Genomic DNA, 17,734 nt, shown 5'->3' with positions numbered 1-17,734 from the left:
TGGACAGGATCACAAGACAATGGCAATGTGATAAACTCTTCTTGTTATAGCCATTGTTCTACAAATAACATGTGATGCTAATATTCTTGTCCCGATCAGCAGTTTTCACAGAATACTCATCATTTGCTTGAACTTCGCACACTGCAAAATTATTAAGATGACACAAACATTGAAGGTTGATCAATCTAATCAATGCCATAGAGTCAATCATGTCAAAGATGTAAGCAATCTAAGATAAAGCAGTCTACTGGCCCTCCATTTGATCAAACAGCATCACAAAAGTAGCCATGCTGATTTCAGAACTGGTTCTGAATTATGCAAACTATTGTAGCTGCAATTTAAAATCCTGCAAGAAGTAAAATAAAATGACATAGAATACTGGCAACCAAACATTACACACTGCTTCTCTTGTCTGCAACGTTTATTTTATGATTTTTAATTCTTTATGTTCAGTCACCATCGTCTGCTGAAACAACTGCTCCAACACAGATCGGACACTGGAAAATATCTATGTAACCCACTACAAATTCACCAGGCTTCTCATACTCATCAACCACCATGTTCAATACCATCAGTATCCCCTTTGTGAGAGGAGACTAACAGACTATGATCATTAGTAGGTTCCACATGCAAGCAATGTGCTAATTATAACTCATTACTGCCATTGGTAAAATAAGCTGTTCAACAGCTGTGGAGTGAAAACTCCTATGATGTTAGTCTCAAAACTAAAGAGAATAAAACTGATAATCTTGTTTTATTGCCAGGTGGCTAGATATATCAAATAATTGACTTTGTTCCCCATTACGTCTTTCATGCTTCTGCAGTTCTTAGTCTGGCTAGATAGTTTAATCAACTGTGGAGTACTCTACACCATGTGGAAAGGCAATGAAACTGGTAGAGGTCAATCCATCCCATCACATGTATATAATATTTCCATGTTCATATTGCACTGAAGGTAGCAAGAGATGCAGAGCAGAACTGAGGTGCTGCATTTAGGAAAGACAAATCAGGGCAGGACTTATACACTTAATGGTGAGGTCCTGGGGAATGTTGTTGAGCAAAGAGACCTTGGAGTACATGTTCATAGTGCTTTGAAAGTATACTCACAGGTAGATAGGATAGTAAAGGCGGCATTTGTTATGCTTTCCTTTTTTTTGGTCAGAGCATTGAATATAGGAGTTAAGAGGTCATGTTGGGGCTGTACAGGGCATTAGTGAGGCCACTTTTGGAATATTGTTGTGCAGTTCTGGTTTCCTTCCTATCAGATGGATGATGTGAAAATTGTAACAGTTCAGAAAAGATTTACAAGGATGTTGCCAGGGTTGGAGGATTTGAGCTATAGGGAGAGGCTGGAGCTGTTTTCCCTGGAGCCTTGGAGGCTGAGGAATAACCATATAGGAGTACTTAAATCATGAGGGGCATGGATAGGGTAAATAGACAATGTCTTTTCCCTGGGGTTGGGGAGTCCAGAACTGGATGGCATAGGTTTAGGATAAGAGGGGAAAGATATAAAAGGGACGTAAGGGGCAACCTTTTCACGCAGCGGGTGGTGAGTGAGTGTGTGGAATAAGCTTCTGGAGGAAGTGGTGAAGAATGACACAATTACAACATTTAAAAGACATCTGGTTGGGTATATGAATAGGAAGGTTTTAGAAGGATATGGGCCGAATGCTGGCAAAATGGGCCTCCATTAGGTCAGGCTATCTGGTTGTCATGGACGTGTTGGACCGAAGGGTCTGTTTCTGTGCTGTACATCTCTATGACTCTAAACTTCAGCATTAGTTGAAGCACAAATGGATAAAAAAAATTCCCAAGGCTATTGTTGGCAATGCACAGCTGCAATGACCATCTCCAGCAAGAGAGTACATAACTAACTTCTCATGACATTTAATGGCGTTGCCATATTAACATCACTGAGTTACACATCAACATCCTGAGAGTCCACATTAGCTCAAAGCTCACTTAGACCAAATACATGTTGTGGCTACTAGAACTAATCAGAGGTTAGATACTCAAACTGCCTGTCTCCTCAAAAAGTGTTTCCATCACTTACAGAGCACAAGGCAGGAGTGTGACTGACTACTCTACACTTGCTTAGAAAGGTGCAATAATAACTCAAGAAGTTCATCATCTATTAACCTGAACACCCAACCTGTACACTGCCACGAGTGAACCTAGGCCACAACACGTACCATCAACAGTGTACACTACAGGAAACTGCCAACAATTTTTCAGCTGATGATACTGGGCATGGTAGTAGCCGATAAACACAAAAGCCAGAAGAAGGGTACACAGATGCTTTCCTACACCTAATTTGTGTCAAAGCAGCTGGTTTAGCAGGTGATCATTCTAGGAAATTTCGAGGGAAAATTTGAGGGAAGTGAACGCATGCTGAGACAGCAAACTACGCAGGGAGAAGTCGAACTTGAACCAATGTTTCCTAAATCTAGAACGTCAAAAGCAGCAAAGGCTATTCACTGGCATGAAAAGGTGTTTCCACATTGTTATTTCTGAGAGGTCAGATTCCTAGAAATCCACGACTTCATGGCATTGTGCACATATCTTCACTATTCAAACAGCAATAGTTCAAACAGAAGACCCCACACTACCTTATCAAAAGCAACTAGGAATAGGAACCCAATACTAACCTTACCAACAGCATTGAAATCAATTTTAGGAAGTCCTATCATATGACAATTGCATTTCCTGCCACGCTTATAAGAGAATTTACAACATGCATGAGAAATAATATAGCAGTGCATCGTTTACTAACCTGGCTACTGTAGGTATTTAGTTTTAAATAATATGTCAAAAGCATGCGACAGTCAATACATTATTAATGTCATACTAAACCTACAATGCATCAACCACTACCCCCAGGAAAGAACTAACAATCTTTTTATTGCATACAGTAAGCGAACATTTCTTTAGCATGTAAACTAAATGTGCCAGGAGCTGAACAGTAATTTTCCTCAATTTGTGTAAGATACTCGCTCACTCTCTCTCTCTGATGCCTTACCTTTACATATGTAATAAGGACCCACATACTGATTCTTTGTTGGTCTAGGTCGTATCTTCTTCCAGGGTCTACCATCAGGGTTCTTCAATCGACCAATTAAAATATCCTTTGTACACTTATGTTCTACATCTCTGTTGTAGGTGTATGTCAGTCCTTTGGAATCTAGAAACAGTACATGATAAATAAATTGCTTAAAACTACATTATCCCTTACGACAATGCATTGTGACATGGTCAATTCAATTACTCAATCTAAGTTTGCAAAGATCACTGTCTGTATTGCTGGGCAGCTACATAGCAACCAGTTCCACTTTAAATCTTCACCTTCAAAGGTTAACATTGTTACTCAGTTCAAACTTGAAAAATGACATTTGAGTGTCATGCAGTTCTCAGTGGTGGGGGGAAACTGTATAGTCCAGTGATTACTAAATTATATCATCTGCTGGCAAATGGAAACTTATGGTACAAGCCTATGTTTTCTTTTAATTCATTCATTTTGTGGGATGTGGGCATCGCTGGCTGGCCAACATTCATTGCCTGTCCCTAGTTGTCCTTAAGAAGGCGGTGGTGAGCTGCCTTCTTGAACTGTTGCAGTCCACCTGCTGAGGTTTCAATCACAATGCCTTTAAGGAGGGAATTCCAGGATTTTCACCCAGCCACAGTGAACGATTGGCAATATACTTCCAACTCAGGATGGTGAGTGACTTGGAGGGGATCTTGAAGGTGGTGGTGCTCCCATATATCTGTTCTACTTCTAGATGGAAGTGGTTGTGGATTTGGAAGGTGCTGACTGAGGATCATTGGTGAATTTCTGCACTGCATCTTGCAGATAGTACACACTGCTGATACTGAGCATCAGAAGAAAAGGTGAGGACTGCAGATGCTGGAGATTAGAGTCGAGAGTGTGGTGCTGGAAAAGCACGGCAGGGCAGGCAGCATCCGAGGAGCAGGAGAATTGATGTTTCGGGCATAAGCCCTTCATCAGAAACGAGGCTTGTTGGCCTGAGGACTGAATGATAAATGGGAGAGGGGTGCAGTTGGGTGGAAGGTAGCTGAGAATGAGATATGTCGATGGAGATGAGGGAGAAGGTGATAGATCGGACAGAGGTTGGAGGGATCAATGGGAAAGGTGATGAACAGGTCAGGAGGGCGGTGCAGAGTTGGAGAAATTGCAATCTTGGAAGAAGGATGCCATCTGCGATTTTCTAAGGTGGACTTGGTCATTCTGGGAACAGATGTCGTGGAAGGGGAGGAATTGGGAATAAGGGATCGTGTTTTTACAGGAGGTAGGGTAGGAGATGTAGTCTAGGTAGCTGTGGGGGTCGGTTGGCTTGTAGATGTCTGTGATTAGTCAGTTGCTGGAGATGGAGAAATCCAGGAAGGGGAGGGAGGTATCCGAGATGGCCCAGGTGAATTTGAGGTTGGCGTGAAAGGTGTTGGTGAAGTTGATGAACTGTTCAACCTCTCCGTGGGAGCACAAGGTAGTGCCAATACAGTCACTGATATAGCGGAGGAACAGGTGGGAGGGGTGTTAGTGTAAGATCATAAGACATAGGAGTGGAAATAAGGCCATTCAGCCCATCGAGTCCACTCCACCATTCAATCATGGCTGATGGGCATTTCAACTCCACTTACCCACATTCTCCCCGTAGCCCTTAATTCCCCGAGACAACAAGAATCTATCAATCTCTGCCTTGAAGACATTTAGCATCCCGGCCTCCACTGCACTCTGCGGCAATGAATTCCACAGGCCCACCACACTCTGGCTGAAGAAATGTCTCCGCATTTCTGTTCTGAATTTACCCCCTCTAATTCTAAGGCTGTGTCCACGGGTCCTAGTCTCCTCACCTAACGGAAACAATTTCCTAGCGTCCACCCTTTCCAAGCCATGTATTATCTTGTATGTCTCTATTAAGTCTCCCCTTAATCTTCTAAACTCCAATGAATACAATTCCAGGATCCTCAGCCGTTCCGTGAGAACCTCTGCTGGACACGTTCCATTGCCAGTATGTCCTTCCTGAGGTGTGGGGACCAAAACTGGACACAGTACTCCAAATGGGGCCTAACCAGAGCTTTATAAAGTCTCAGTAGCACAATGGTGCTTTTATATTCCAACCCTCTTGAGATAAGTGACAACATTGCATTCGCTTTCTTAATCACAGACTCAACCTGCATGTTGACCTTTCGAGAATCCTTGACTAGCACTCCCAGATCCCCTTGTACTTTGGCTTTACGAATTTTCTCACCGTTTAGAAAGTAGTCTGTGCTTTTATTCTTTTTGCCAAAGTGCAAGACCTCGCATTTGTTCACGTTGAATTCCATCAGCCATTTCCTGGACCACTCTCCCAAACTGTCTAGATCCTTCTGTAGCTTCCCCACTTCCTCAGTACTACCTGCCTGTCCACCTAACTTCGTATCATCTGCAAACTTTGCTAGAATTTCCCCAGTCCCTTCATCCAGATCATTAATATATAATGTGAACAGCTGTGGCCCCAACACTGAACCCTGCGGGACACCGCTCGTCACCGGCTGCCATTCTGAAAAAGAACCTCTTATCCCAACTCTCTGCCTTCTGTCAGACAGCCAATCCTCAATCCATCCCAGTAGCTCACCTCGAACTACAGATTGTAATTGCAGATGATGGACTGTTCCGCATACCCGACCAACAGGCAGGCATAGCTGGGTCCCATACTGGTGCCCATGGCTACCCTTTTGGATTGGAGGAAGTGGGAAGATTGGAAGGAGAAGTTGTTAAGAGTGAGGACCAGTTCAGCCAGGCGAGTGAGGGTGTCGGTGGAAGGGTACTGGGTGGGACGGCGTGAGAGGAAGAAACGGAGGGCTTGGAGGCCTTCGTTGTGGTGGACTGATGTGTACAGGCACTGGATATCCACGATGATGACTATGCTACCAAGCATCGGTGGTGGACAGAATGGATGTGGTACCAATCAAGTGGGTTGCTTTGTCCTGGATAGTGTCAAGCTTCTTGAGTATTGTTGGGGCTGCATCCATCCAGGCAAATGGATGTAAGGTCATGGGTAAGGCAGTGTGACGTAAAGTGTGTGATCTATCATTATGTATCATTTAATTTAGGGGTTTAATAGGATTGGGATGTGCATATGAAGAGATTTAATGACCAATTTAGAAGTATTCCTGTAGCTATGGTGATTTATTTTAAACACAGCATTGAAAAGAAAATTTCTGGATAGCAATGTGTTTTTTGAAAACATTGGGAGAGTATTGGGCTGAGGGAAAGATTTTGTCTGGAAAGAAGCTTTTCAATTTGGCAGTTTTTCAGAAACATTGGTTGAAACTGGATATGTAAAACTATTGCTCCTGAAAACGTTTAGGATAGTTAAAAAAAGGGGTTACCACAGTATAACATGTTCAGTTTAAAATTTCCAGAGCAGAAATGTTTCATCAAAACCCTGAAAGGGTTATCTGAAGCTGAGAAAGTCTAAACTCAGTTGTATAAAGGTTTCAAAAAGAAATTCTCAGATTCTCAATATGGGGCACAGTTACAACAAGCTTTATAAATGTGAAATAAACCAGAATTTTCTTGTTGTGCATACTGCAAAGGAGTGTTTTTGGCTTATTCTAATTTATCTTTATTTCCCTTGTGTTTATTGCTAAAATTGAATCTGAAGAATTTATGTTTGTATTTCAGTGAGAGGGCCAAACAAAATATGAATCATCAGGCCATATTTCAGTCTGGCATCTGACTTGACCAGGGACAACACCAACTTGGATCACCACAGTGGACATAAATGTACACGTGCAGTGCATCAGTGGCAGAAAATTCTACGTTCCTCGAGAGGAAGATGCATTCCATTTACAGTGGCTAACATCCAACATATTGAGAAGACCAAAACCATCTTTAATGTTTACTTCCACCTTCAGCAGGAGCAGCACTACTTCAGTTGTTGATTAGTCACTGGTAGTAGAGCTACTGTTACATGGAAAACTGGCAACAATATAGAACACTACATTGGACACAAAAATTGCTGGAATCTAACATACAACTTAACAGTATTTAAGTTAGCCTAGTCTAATTAAAATAACAAGCAAACCTTTTTAAACTTTGTCACAAATGACTATTGAGGAAAGTATCATTAGTCCTTTAGCAGGCAGTCAAAAATCAACTGCATGCAAGAGTAACATTTGATTTCTCATTTCAATAGTTGTCCAAGGGGCCACAGTATAATTTATTAACAAATCTGCTTATAACTTTCTTTTTTAGCAGATGATAGGCTTAAATTTTGAGTTTGCCTTTCAATTATTTTAACTGTAGTTTTCAATATTTCTAATATCTCTTACAGCCAGTGTGTTTGCAATAAGACTTCCAAGTGATTGTTTTCCAAAAGTAAACCTCAGTTTCCACCCCTCCTATGTTTCTTTGCACCAGTTATACTATTGCATCAGCAATCAGGAGATGGGACTGGCAAGGATTTAATACCAAACAGCCTCAACTATTCAATGTTCTTTTGAAACTAATTCATGTGTTGTTTTGACACCACACTAATTGAATTTGATCCAAGGTATATAATGTAACACATTTCACCTTTTGTCCAACTACAATAACTATAAATCAAAATAACTACAAATCAAAATTTGATTTCTGAATGGCTCTGAACAAAAACAAAATTGATACTAGTAAATGTAAATGATGAATTTTCCAAAGATCAACTAATCTGAATTGGGATGCATAGAACATAGGTATATTAAATTTTAAGGTGTAAATGTTATTAATGTCAAACAATCAGCATGTTGGACATCAGATAAAGGTTATTGCTAGGATACAGATCCAAAAAACAATGGTAATAAACTATCCAACTGATTATACGTAATAATGAAGTCCAAGCTGACTACCATTTTAAATCGAATACACTTTTTCTTAGATAAGATGATATAAAGTACTTGATGCCACACTAACATGGCATCCTTTCCCATGATTTGACTCATTAAAAATCCTCACCTAAAGCAAGACTAAGAGACAAAACTTCCATGAAATTGCTCATGGTCACGGTTCAGTAACTTTTAACACTGCCATTAGGTCCCATTTGAAAGCATCACTTCAGCAGAAAAACTGCAGCTCATTTCCTTTTGTTAGCTACACCTGCAGCTTTAATATTATGACCATCACCACTACTCAAAATACAAAGTAAATCAAAGGTACTTCTCCAGAATATGAAATCACCCATCCAAAATTAGATTGCAGAAACAACTCCATTGTTTCCAGAGAGACATCCTTCAATTGAATCTAATGAAGATTCACAGTTGAACACATTGGTTCTTATGAAATATAAGTCTGCTGGCGGAATAATTACATTACAAAGGCCATTGTTCAAGTATACATAGAGGCACATGAACAAGATAAGTGTTGGTCATTTTATAAGATGAAAATTTGAAGAACATAACCAAGTTATTTTTTCTCACCTATTTTAAAGCACGAAGGACAGGCCTGCTTAAATTCATGCGTGTCCGACAGCGGATTTCTACCTAGTGTTTGTGTGGATAATTCATTTGCTCCCATTTCTGATCCTCTTGACAAGCCACTTCCATTTTGACCTATAACTCCTATATTTCTGTTACTACTGAACAGACTGGTTGTACTATTTAGCTGTAGAAAGAATAAATACAGAAAATGTTTGCTAAGTATTTTTACGTGTACTGAAAATTGCAAAGTAGAAAATCATTTTCATACCACAATCTGAATTTTTAACTTTGAAATGTGACATACATTTGACAAATGCCAGTGTGTGGACCTGAGGCAGTCAGGTGAGTGAAGAAGCACAATTGCATATTTTTAATTATAAATTAGAAACAAAAAGAGACCAACTTAATTTTTTTAAGAAAATGAAAAACAAGCTTGGTGAAATAGATAAGTTTTAAAAGCTGGAATTTGAAATATAAATTTGCATTTTTAAAAATCAAAACAGATTTTCGAAATAGTATGACTGAGTTATAATCATATATTATTTGCACAAACAAAGTAACAAAGCAGCAGCTTTCCTTTACAATTCCAGTCGAATTGCTCTGCTGAAGAGATATATTCCCATTTAAAGGTGGGATTTATATAGTGTCAGGATATTATAAGTGATATGTAAAGATTTGGCTGTTGAAAAAAAACTATTTTTGTTTTATTTTAGCTATAAAGTATTAACTAGCTTTAACTTCACCAAGAATAAGTAAAAACAATGACTGCAGATGCTGGAAACCAGATTCTGGATTAGAGTGGTGGAGGAAAAGCACAGCAGTTCAGGCAGCATCCAAGGAGCAGGAAAATCGATGTTTCGGGCAAAAGCCTTTCATCAGGAATAGAGCTACTCTTGATGAAGGGCTTTTGCCCGAGACGTCGATTTTCCTGCTCCTCAGATGCTGCCTGAACTACTGTGCTTTTCCAGTACCACTCTAATCCCTTCACCAGGAATATCCATGACATTTGTAAGAAATGACTGGCCTGTTCATTTTTATAATATACATTGCCTCACCTCCTTGCTTACTTTACACTTAAACATATTGTATAGGTTCTCAGAAAAACAACATATAATGTACTTGGATTTACAGAACATTGCACAGATGTGACTAAGATGAACACCTCGCATGAGATTTGCATTAAAATGAATCGAGAGTGTAAGTACGTTAACAATTATGTATCTGGAAACTACTGGAAATATCCCAACACAAAATTATAATTTTCATGTAATATTCCACCGAACAAACCTCGTCAGATTCAGTAACACCAGAAAATTAAGTTTTACATTTTAGTTAAAAATAAATAAAATGTAGGATTACTTTTGCTATTCTTTATCTCACAAAGTGCGCATTCAGAAAGAAAATGGAACATAGGATAATTATCAAAGAAAGGAATACAAGATATAGGGTATTTGTGGTACTACCACCAATGTATGCCAAGGTTTAACTTCCCTCATTTGACAAGTACACAGAAAGCCATGCATTATTGCAATCCCTTCTCCAACTGAAGGGAATTTAAACAATCTTTTCTGGACATTTTGCGGGCTAAATTTATGTGTGCTGCTTATTTGGTGAATCCAAAAATGAATGTCCACATCAAAACTGATAAATTTATCTTGGAGGGTAAGGCTGAGTTCAAAGGAAACACCAACAAACACTTACCAAGCTTTTTCTTCTGGGGGGAAAAATAACTTTTTTTTTGGTTCCCACTTGCTTTTCTGGCTATTAAAACCCCACAACAACCCATTTTCCTACACATATTAATTCCTTGCTGGAACAAGGTTCCACAGGTAGTGCCTTGTGTGTTGTTAATAAGCTGTTCCATTATGGTCACCATAATCAAAGTTAATCCCAAGATCAAAGGAATAGTCTTTTTTCAACAAGTCTTTTTTCAACAAAAGCAAAATAGTGCCAATGCCAAAGATTTGAAATAAAAATTTCAGATCTGAAGAAATGTGATATGGGATGCAAAAAACATTAGATCTGTTTCCCTCTCCAAGGAAGTTGTCAAACCTGCTGAGTTTCTGTTGCACTGTTTTTATTGTAAGCTCCTCCTTCATAGGCTTGAAAGGTGTGGCGCTGGAAAAGCACAGCAGGTCAGGCAGCAACCGAGAAGCAGGAGAGTCGATGTTTTGGGCATAAGCCCCGCATTAGGAATTCCTGGTGAAGGGCTTGTGCCCGAAATGTCGACGCTCTTTCTCCGCGGATGCTACATGACCTGCTGTGCTTTTCTAGCACCACACCTTTTGATTCTGATTTCACTTTCTCTTCCTCTTTCATAGGCTGCCAGTTAACAAGAACCACAGTCTTTTCAATTATTTCTACCCTCCATCCCCAGCTGTCTGTACCAAGCGTTACTACCTCGTCATCCTTGATCACCTTTTCATATTAGCCATCTTCATTCTGGGATTCCTTCTGTCATCCCATTATTCAGTTATAGGTTAAGATATATTTCACCCTGGTTTCCCACACTTAAGTCTTAAAATCTCCTTATACCCCAGAGATCATTCAATAGTTTTCTCCCAATCTCATCTTCCATGCTTTTTCAGCTGCACCAGCTCTTTAAAGTTTTGCTGACAAGTGCATCTGCTGTCCCAACTGCATGGTTAAGATGCTAGTCTTGCATGTTTTATTTGGTTGCACTGGCCATTTAATTTTTATTCTATTTCCTATGTTGCCCCACCTTCTTTCTTTTCAACTTCCCTGTATTTATCAGCAGTACATTTGATGACTGCTTTAAATGAACAGAATATTTGTTGAGCCAGTTACTGACCCAACTGCCAGAGCAAGACACCATGGACTTACTGAACTGCCTCATAGCAACCTAACAAGAGATCTACTGAATGAACTAAGTTTACACAATTAATAATGACACTTCAACAAACATAGTAAGAAATTGAAGGAAATTTGTACTAAAATAAGTTAATCTTGTATGCTACTACTCATGGACATGATAGTTCCAAAGTCTTGCCATTTTCCTCTTTTGCACTGTATGCCTTTCTCATTTTTCATTATTGTCTCCTCCTCAGCCTCTCTTTTCAGACAATTATTTTTCTTGGTCTATCTCCTCTCTTCTGTATGCCTCATTCCTTTCTCCTCTCAACTTTGCACTCTTCCACGCTTTTCTCGCTCTATCACTGTGCAAGCCTCTCATTCACTTTCATTTTCATTCTCTGCATGTCTGTCTCCTTCTTTCTCCAATGTCTCACACAGTGTTCTTTTCTTTCCTGTCACCTACCAAAGAGATGAGAAGGTAGATTTAAGGCTGCAAATTTCAGATAGCTGCAAAGGAAGAGAAAGAAAATTGTATTTATATAGTGCCTCTCACGTCCTTGGGACACCTCAAAGCATTTAATCAAATAGTAGACTTCTGCAGCACTGGAAATGCCGACTCCCTCAGAGATATTTATTTAGCCTCATTCCCTTGCCTTTGGTCCTTTCTTGTAATGTATTTATTTTAAAAGCATGTTAAAAACTACCATGGATTTTGCACACATTGTTGGTGCATCCCATACCCTTAAAGGCAAGCGAGTAAAAATAATTCCTCCCAATCCATTTTATTTAAGGAACCTGGAACAAAATAATCTTCTGTTTATAGTTTCTAGTGACCAGAGGCAGTAGTGTCTATTTGATTAATTGAAAGCATTCAGTGGCCTGGACATGATATGCAACAGTAATGATATTGAAGTTGTGTTGCCCTTGAGAAAGTGGTGGGGAATTGCCTTTTTGAACTGCTGCAATCTGTAATGCTTATTTCACTACTTCAAAAGTTTAAATTAAATGTTAAAGATAAAAAAACATTTCAACTGCCTACTTTTTCTGCCTGTGAGAACATTTCAGTGTGACTGATGAACTTAGCTCAGCTTGCTGACATTGATGCAGCATAACCTGGCTGACCTCTTGAACTGATGCCAGAGGCAAACAGCAAATAAAGATCGCTGGATCTTTGTGGGGAGGTTTCTTTGAGGTTAGTGGTGTGCTGCTGATGTTTTGGAAGCTGCAAAGCCTATCACAATATAGCACCTCCATGTGTCTATTATAATTTGCCTCTCTTTTCATAACTAGAGATTCCTTATCAGTATCGTCACTCTAAGTGAATATCTTCTCCACCCTAATCTTAAAATAGAGAGCATATCTGGACAAACATTCTACAAGTGACTTTACCAAGGATTTGTACTGGCTGGCCATTATGTCTTTGCTTTTGCACTCTATTGTATAGCTCTATCTGTAAAGCCAATGATCACTTAATTTAAAATAAAAATCTGTTCTCCCACTTTAAGATCACAATCCCAAGCTTTTTAGCTCCTCTGTTCATCCAGTTTTTAAAACATTTAAGGTGTATTTCTTCTCCTTATTCTTCACCACAAAACATCGTAATTTTTGTGTATTAAATAAAAAACAAGGAAATTCAGTCCGTCTATGCCTTCCTTCCTGAAGTTAGTCTTTCAGTTAACCATTTTGATGTTATCTTCAAATTTTACATAAAATCCTTTACTGCCTTCCTTTATGGCTGCCTGACCTTCCCTCAAACAACTTAAATCTTGTTATTCCTCTTTGACCTCCAACATTCCACTTGATTTCTTTTGCTATTAGACCTCGATTTAGTGTGTTCCTTTTCAGTCTACATTTACTTTGAAATTTTCTCCTCACTCAAAGATCTTTAGTTTTTTTGCTGCACCCGTTTTATTTCTTGCATTTATTCTGTAATCAATTTTACTCTTCAGGGTGGATGGGAGTTGCTATAGGAAGATGCATTGCTTTAATATGGTTAGGAACAATTTTAACGATCAGAAGAGTTTTATGTCACATTCAATTCAAGGTAATCACTGCAGAGAAACATAAAGGGAGGTAGACAGGAATATAGGATTAAGGCAACAATTATTATTTTACTGCAGGGCGGTGCAGGCTCAAAAGGCTGAATCTCCTGGTTCAGTTTCTAATTCATATGTTTGTAACTGCATCTACTTGTCAAGGTAGGAGTAGTACAGGTAATAGTAGGTTGGTCATTAAAGACAGATATGAAAGCTTAAATAGTTAACAAAAAAATGAGCTTGGATTTACAATTTTTTTTCTCGATCTCTTTTCCTTTCCCTCCATCAACTGAACTGCCCCGATAACACTAAATATAGCCATGTTGTTCAGCTGATCACTTGCTATAAAATATTGGATCACAATATATGTTACCATATACTTTATCAAAATTAGCATCAATTATAGTTACTCACAGGCAAGTAAGAAGAGGTACTGTTATGTCCTTGTATGCCAGCCCCGACTCCAAGACCTGGAGGTTTCGCTTTCAAAGAGAAAAGTTAACGTGAAAATACTGCAGCGTTAAAACCTCAGACTCCTTCACAACCAATGATGTATCTATGTCCAAGTGCAGCATGTAGATCCATTAATAAAACAATAGTATTGATTGCCTTCAACTCCTAGCTGAAGAGTACTCAGATTTAGTCTAAAAATGTAAGGAGTTTAGATTGGGAGGATAACAAAGCATATGGCTATAACTTTTATTCAAGTTTATTCAAATCTTACCAAGAATTTCCTTGATTGCTTTTTCATGTTAGTTTTCTCCTAGGTAAAGAACCATGAAGCAAAACATCACATTTGTCAAACCTTTTCTCTGAAGCCAATTCTATGAAACATGCCTAAGTGTTTTCATTCTAAATAGCAGCTTTCAAAAGGGTGACAAGTTTGTTCTGAAATTAACCAAATCAAGAGACTTCACTTCAGGTTGGAAATGTAAATGTTGCCAAGGCTGCTTCGCTACGAATAACCCTCAGGCCAGTTGGAACTCACTGTCCTTTAAAAGGGAGCCACTCCAACTGGAAAACATTGATGAATTCTTTAATGAAATACTAACATACTGCAGATGCTGGAAATCAGGGAAGGTGAGAGATCAGGTCAATGATAGCGATAAAATATTCAATCACAAAGCAATTTGTCCTTGACCTCCAAGTCCTGGAAACTAACAACTGAGGATTCCACATTTTGGACTACAGAAGTGGAGATAATCAGCATAAAAACTAATGCCATCCATTCATTGTAACCAGGAACAAGGAAGAGGCTTTGCTATGATTTGCATAGGCCCTTCAATGCTGTGGGGCTAGCTTTTTGTATAAATGGAGGCAGAAGTGGGGGGGGTTCTCACACCTGTACACGGGAAGTGTCAATACTATTGTCTGATTGAGGGCTGCTCGTTTGTTTTGTCATGCTTTCACCATTCTAAAAGATTTTTTCTATTATCCTCCTTACAGACAAAGTCACTTCAAGAGTTTTGAGAGAAAACAAGACCACGTAAATTCGCCACCACTTGGCATTCTCCTGATCTTGAGGAGATGGCCTGCAGGGGATGTCCTCAGTGAAGTTCCTAATGTTAAACAACTACACTAGAAAGGTATGAGCAACTACTCACCTATTTAAGGTCTATAGGAAAGCCAACAGGCAGAAAAAAACATTTCCAATGAATGAAGACAACATCTTATTTAATAATCAAACGAAGAACATAGTTTATCAAATTTAGATCCAATACTTAATGGACATTTCTTACCTCTCTGAGATTCCATAATAGGTAGAGAATCTAAAGAGTCCATTCTTGAACCAAACGTATCATATGGTAGCATATTCATGGATAATGAATACACTGACGGCAGAGTCACTGAAGGAATACTATTACTTATAACTTGGGGTGGTGGCACCAAAACAGAACTAGGACAAGGAATACTGGAAGGCATTTTGGCTGGCAGGCTAGAAGAAATACTGCCTTTAAGATTCATGGGCTTCTGCAAAGTAAACAAGTAAATCAAACCAAATTTCATTGTGGCACAAACATTTCACAATATCAGAAAATAGCTACAAGAACAATTTTGCATATATGCACTGCCTGATCACGTACACCTCAAAGCATTTCACAATGAAGGAGGGTATCTTTGAAATGTAGTCACAGGTTTTTAATATGTAAATATCATAGCCAAATCACAAATGGCAAGAGCCCATGAACTACAAATAATAACCAGAAAACCCTTTCTTCACGTGGTGTTAGTTGTGCCATGACTGTCAACAGAAAACCCAAAGAGTGTGCCGTGAGGTCTGGGAAGCAGACACACCATTGGTTGAAAATTTCAGTCAAGAGACTGCCTCCAATCGAGCTGCACAGCCTCAGTTCTGCTGAATGGTCAAACTTGCAATCTTGTGACTTACAAAGTAAGCATACAATCAACTCTCTTGCAAAGTTATTAGCTTCTGACAAATAAATATACCTTTTCTTCCACACATATTTTAAGCTTTCTAAACCACATCCACCCACAAAACAACTTAAAAGATAACTATACCCGAATTAAGTGTGTCACTGAGTGACGTACTTCCAGTAATGGGCCGGGGCAGATGACAAAATCGAAGTGGAGTAACTCAAATGATATCTAAAGGTTCTAAAATATTGCCTTGATTCATCATATCTCTAAGTTCACACAAATTTTAAGATATTTTTCTCCAAATTCATAGGCTATTTAAAGTTTTATTTACCGAAGCAGCTGCAAAAATAATCAGTTATGCTAGATACATTTGATTTATCCATATGAGTGAAAGTTGAAAATCAGTGCACACCAAATCATGACATACCATAAAGAAGCATATTAGGAAATGTGTCTTTCGGGAGATCCTTACAAAGAAACATCAAAATAATAAGTCAACTACCACTAATTAAGGTAGCTACTTCGGAGAGAAAAATGGACAAGAGTTTTGTTTCAAGACAAGTTTACAACAAGCCAGTAATTAACTTTTCTCATCACCTTGGCTGCTTCTTTTTTTGAAAATAAGTAAATTAGAAAAATGTGTTTTATGAGACACATGCAAAACTAGAAAATGAAAGTGATAAACAAGGACATTTTCATTCAGAAAATCAGTGTTCAGCAAGTTATTCAAATCTCTCATCAGGCCTGAAATGCTGGAACACAAAGATTCTATTTATGACAACTGAGTTGCATCTTCATAGGCAAAATCGATAATAAATCTTTTTCAAAGGAGTATAATTACTCTTCTTAAGATTTTGCAATGGCAATTAAGTAACTTTAGTTGCATATTAATCTGATTTTGGATACCAATATCTAGAGATATCAGAGCTGAAAATGTGTTGCTGGAAAAGCGCAGCAGGTCAGGCAGCATCCAAGGAACAGGAGAATCGACGTTTCAGGCATCAGCCCTTCTTCAGGAATGCTTCCTGAAGAAGGGCTGATGCCCAAAACGTCGATTCTCCTGTTCCTTGGATGCTGCCTGACCTGCTTCGCTTTTCCAGCAACATATTTTCAGCTCTGATCTCCAGCATCTGCAGTCCTCACTTTCTCCTCTAGAGGTATCAGTTCAATATGCCCAGGGAGATAAAAATATACTTGTGCTCTGAGACACAGTTTATTTGGGTGCGACTGTCAATAACAATCTATATTTAAACAGCACCTTTTAATAATAGGTGCTTTCAGAGGATCATTAGGTTACAAAATATGAAATAAAGCAACTGAGGATATTCCAATTATACAGCTTAAAATATGGCGGAATTCTGTGCACAGGAGAGAGTTATGTATATAACTGCAATATGCTTAAGTGTCTGAGCTCCTTTACAATCATTCTTGAAATTCTACAAAACTAGTCCACCACCAAATCTAAAGATAGAAGAACCCTCCAAATACACGTATTCGGAGTGGTTCCTTTGTACTACAATCAGATTTTCATACAAAGCAGGAAAAAGAAATGTTCGAGTTGTCTGTTGGAAACCCTCAGGAATTGTATTTTTAATGGAAAATAATAATTGAAAAGAAAATCTTTGACTGCTGGTTTCATTTATGCAGTGTTTTAAATTTATTCATTCCACGGATGTGGGCATTATTTACTGGGCCTGCATTTATTGCCCATCCTCAGATGCCTTTGAGAAGATGGTGGCGAGCTGCCTTCTTGACCCGCTGTAAGAACATGCACAACTGTATTAAGGAAGAGATTCCAGGATTCTGACGAGTTGACTGAGTACTGACAGGAATTTAATTGGTCTTGTCAAGTAGATTTCATTGTTGTAGCTGTATTAGAACAGCACAGCCAGGGCTGCAGCTAGTTCTGAAGCGTTACTGCTTTCATTACTATTGCTGGAACACTGTCAGTCAGGCCCGTAGCCTTTGCCATATCCAGTGCTTTCAAATGAAGACATCTGGAGGAAGGTATAATAGATCATCCACTCAGCAGTTCTGGCTTTGCACTAACGTGT

At 38.9% G+C, this 17,734-nt stretch overlaps 1 protein-coding gene across 7 annotated transcripts in view; it reads right to left on the bottom strand.

The window, feature by feature from the left end:
* Nucleotides 1-17,734, bottom strand: part of zc3h7a (zinc finger CCCH-type containing 7A) — an 87,672-nt gene that overhangs the window by 29,109 nt on the left and 40,829 nt on the right. For 6 of the 7 annotated variants that reach the window (XM_072559979.1, XM_072559980.1, XM_072559982.1 and 3 more), the window contains 4 exons: nucleotides 15,041-15,272; nucleotides 13,716-13,783; nucleotides 8,452-8,635; nucleotides 3,020-3,181 (listed from right to left, as the gene is read on the bottom strand). In XM_072559979.1, coding sequence (XP_072416080.1) covers nucleotides 3,020-3,181; nucleotides 8,452-8,635; nucleotides 13,716-13,783; nucleotides 15,041-15,272 — 646 coding nt within the window. The remainder of the gene's footprint in view (nucleotides 1-3,019; nucleotides 3,182-8,451; nucleotides 8,636-13,715; nucleotides 13,784-15,040; nucleotides 15,273-17,734) is intronic. The other variant, XM_072559983.1, reaches the window with a different exon arrangement.

This window comes from Chiloscyllium punctatum, chromosome 40 (genome assembly GCF_047496795.1).
Source record: "Chiloscyllium punctatum isolate Juve2018m chromosome 40, sChiPun1.3, whole genome shotgun sequence".
Taxonomy (NCBI): domain Eukaryota; kingdom Metazoa; phylum Chordata; class Chondrichthyes; order Orectolobiformes; family Hemiscylliidae; genus Chiloscyllium; species Chiloscyllium punctatum.
The sequence above is the reverse complement of the archived record's forward strand: the minus strand, read 5'-3'. Positions and strand labels throughout refer to the sequence as shown.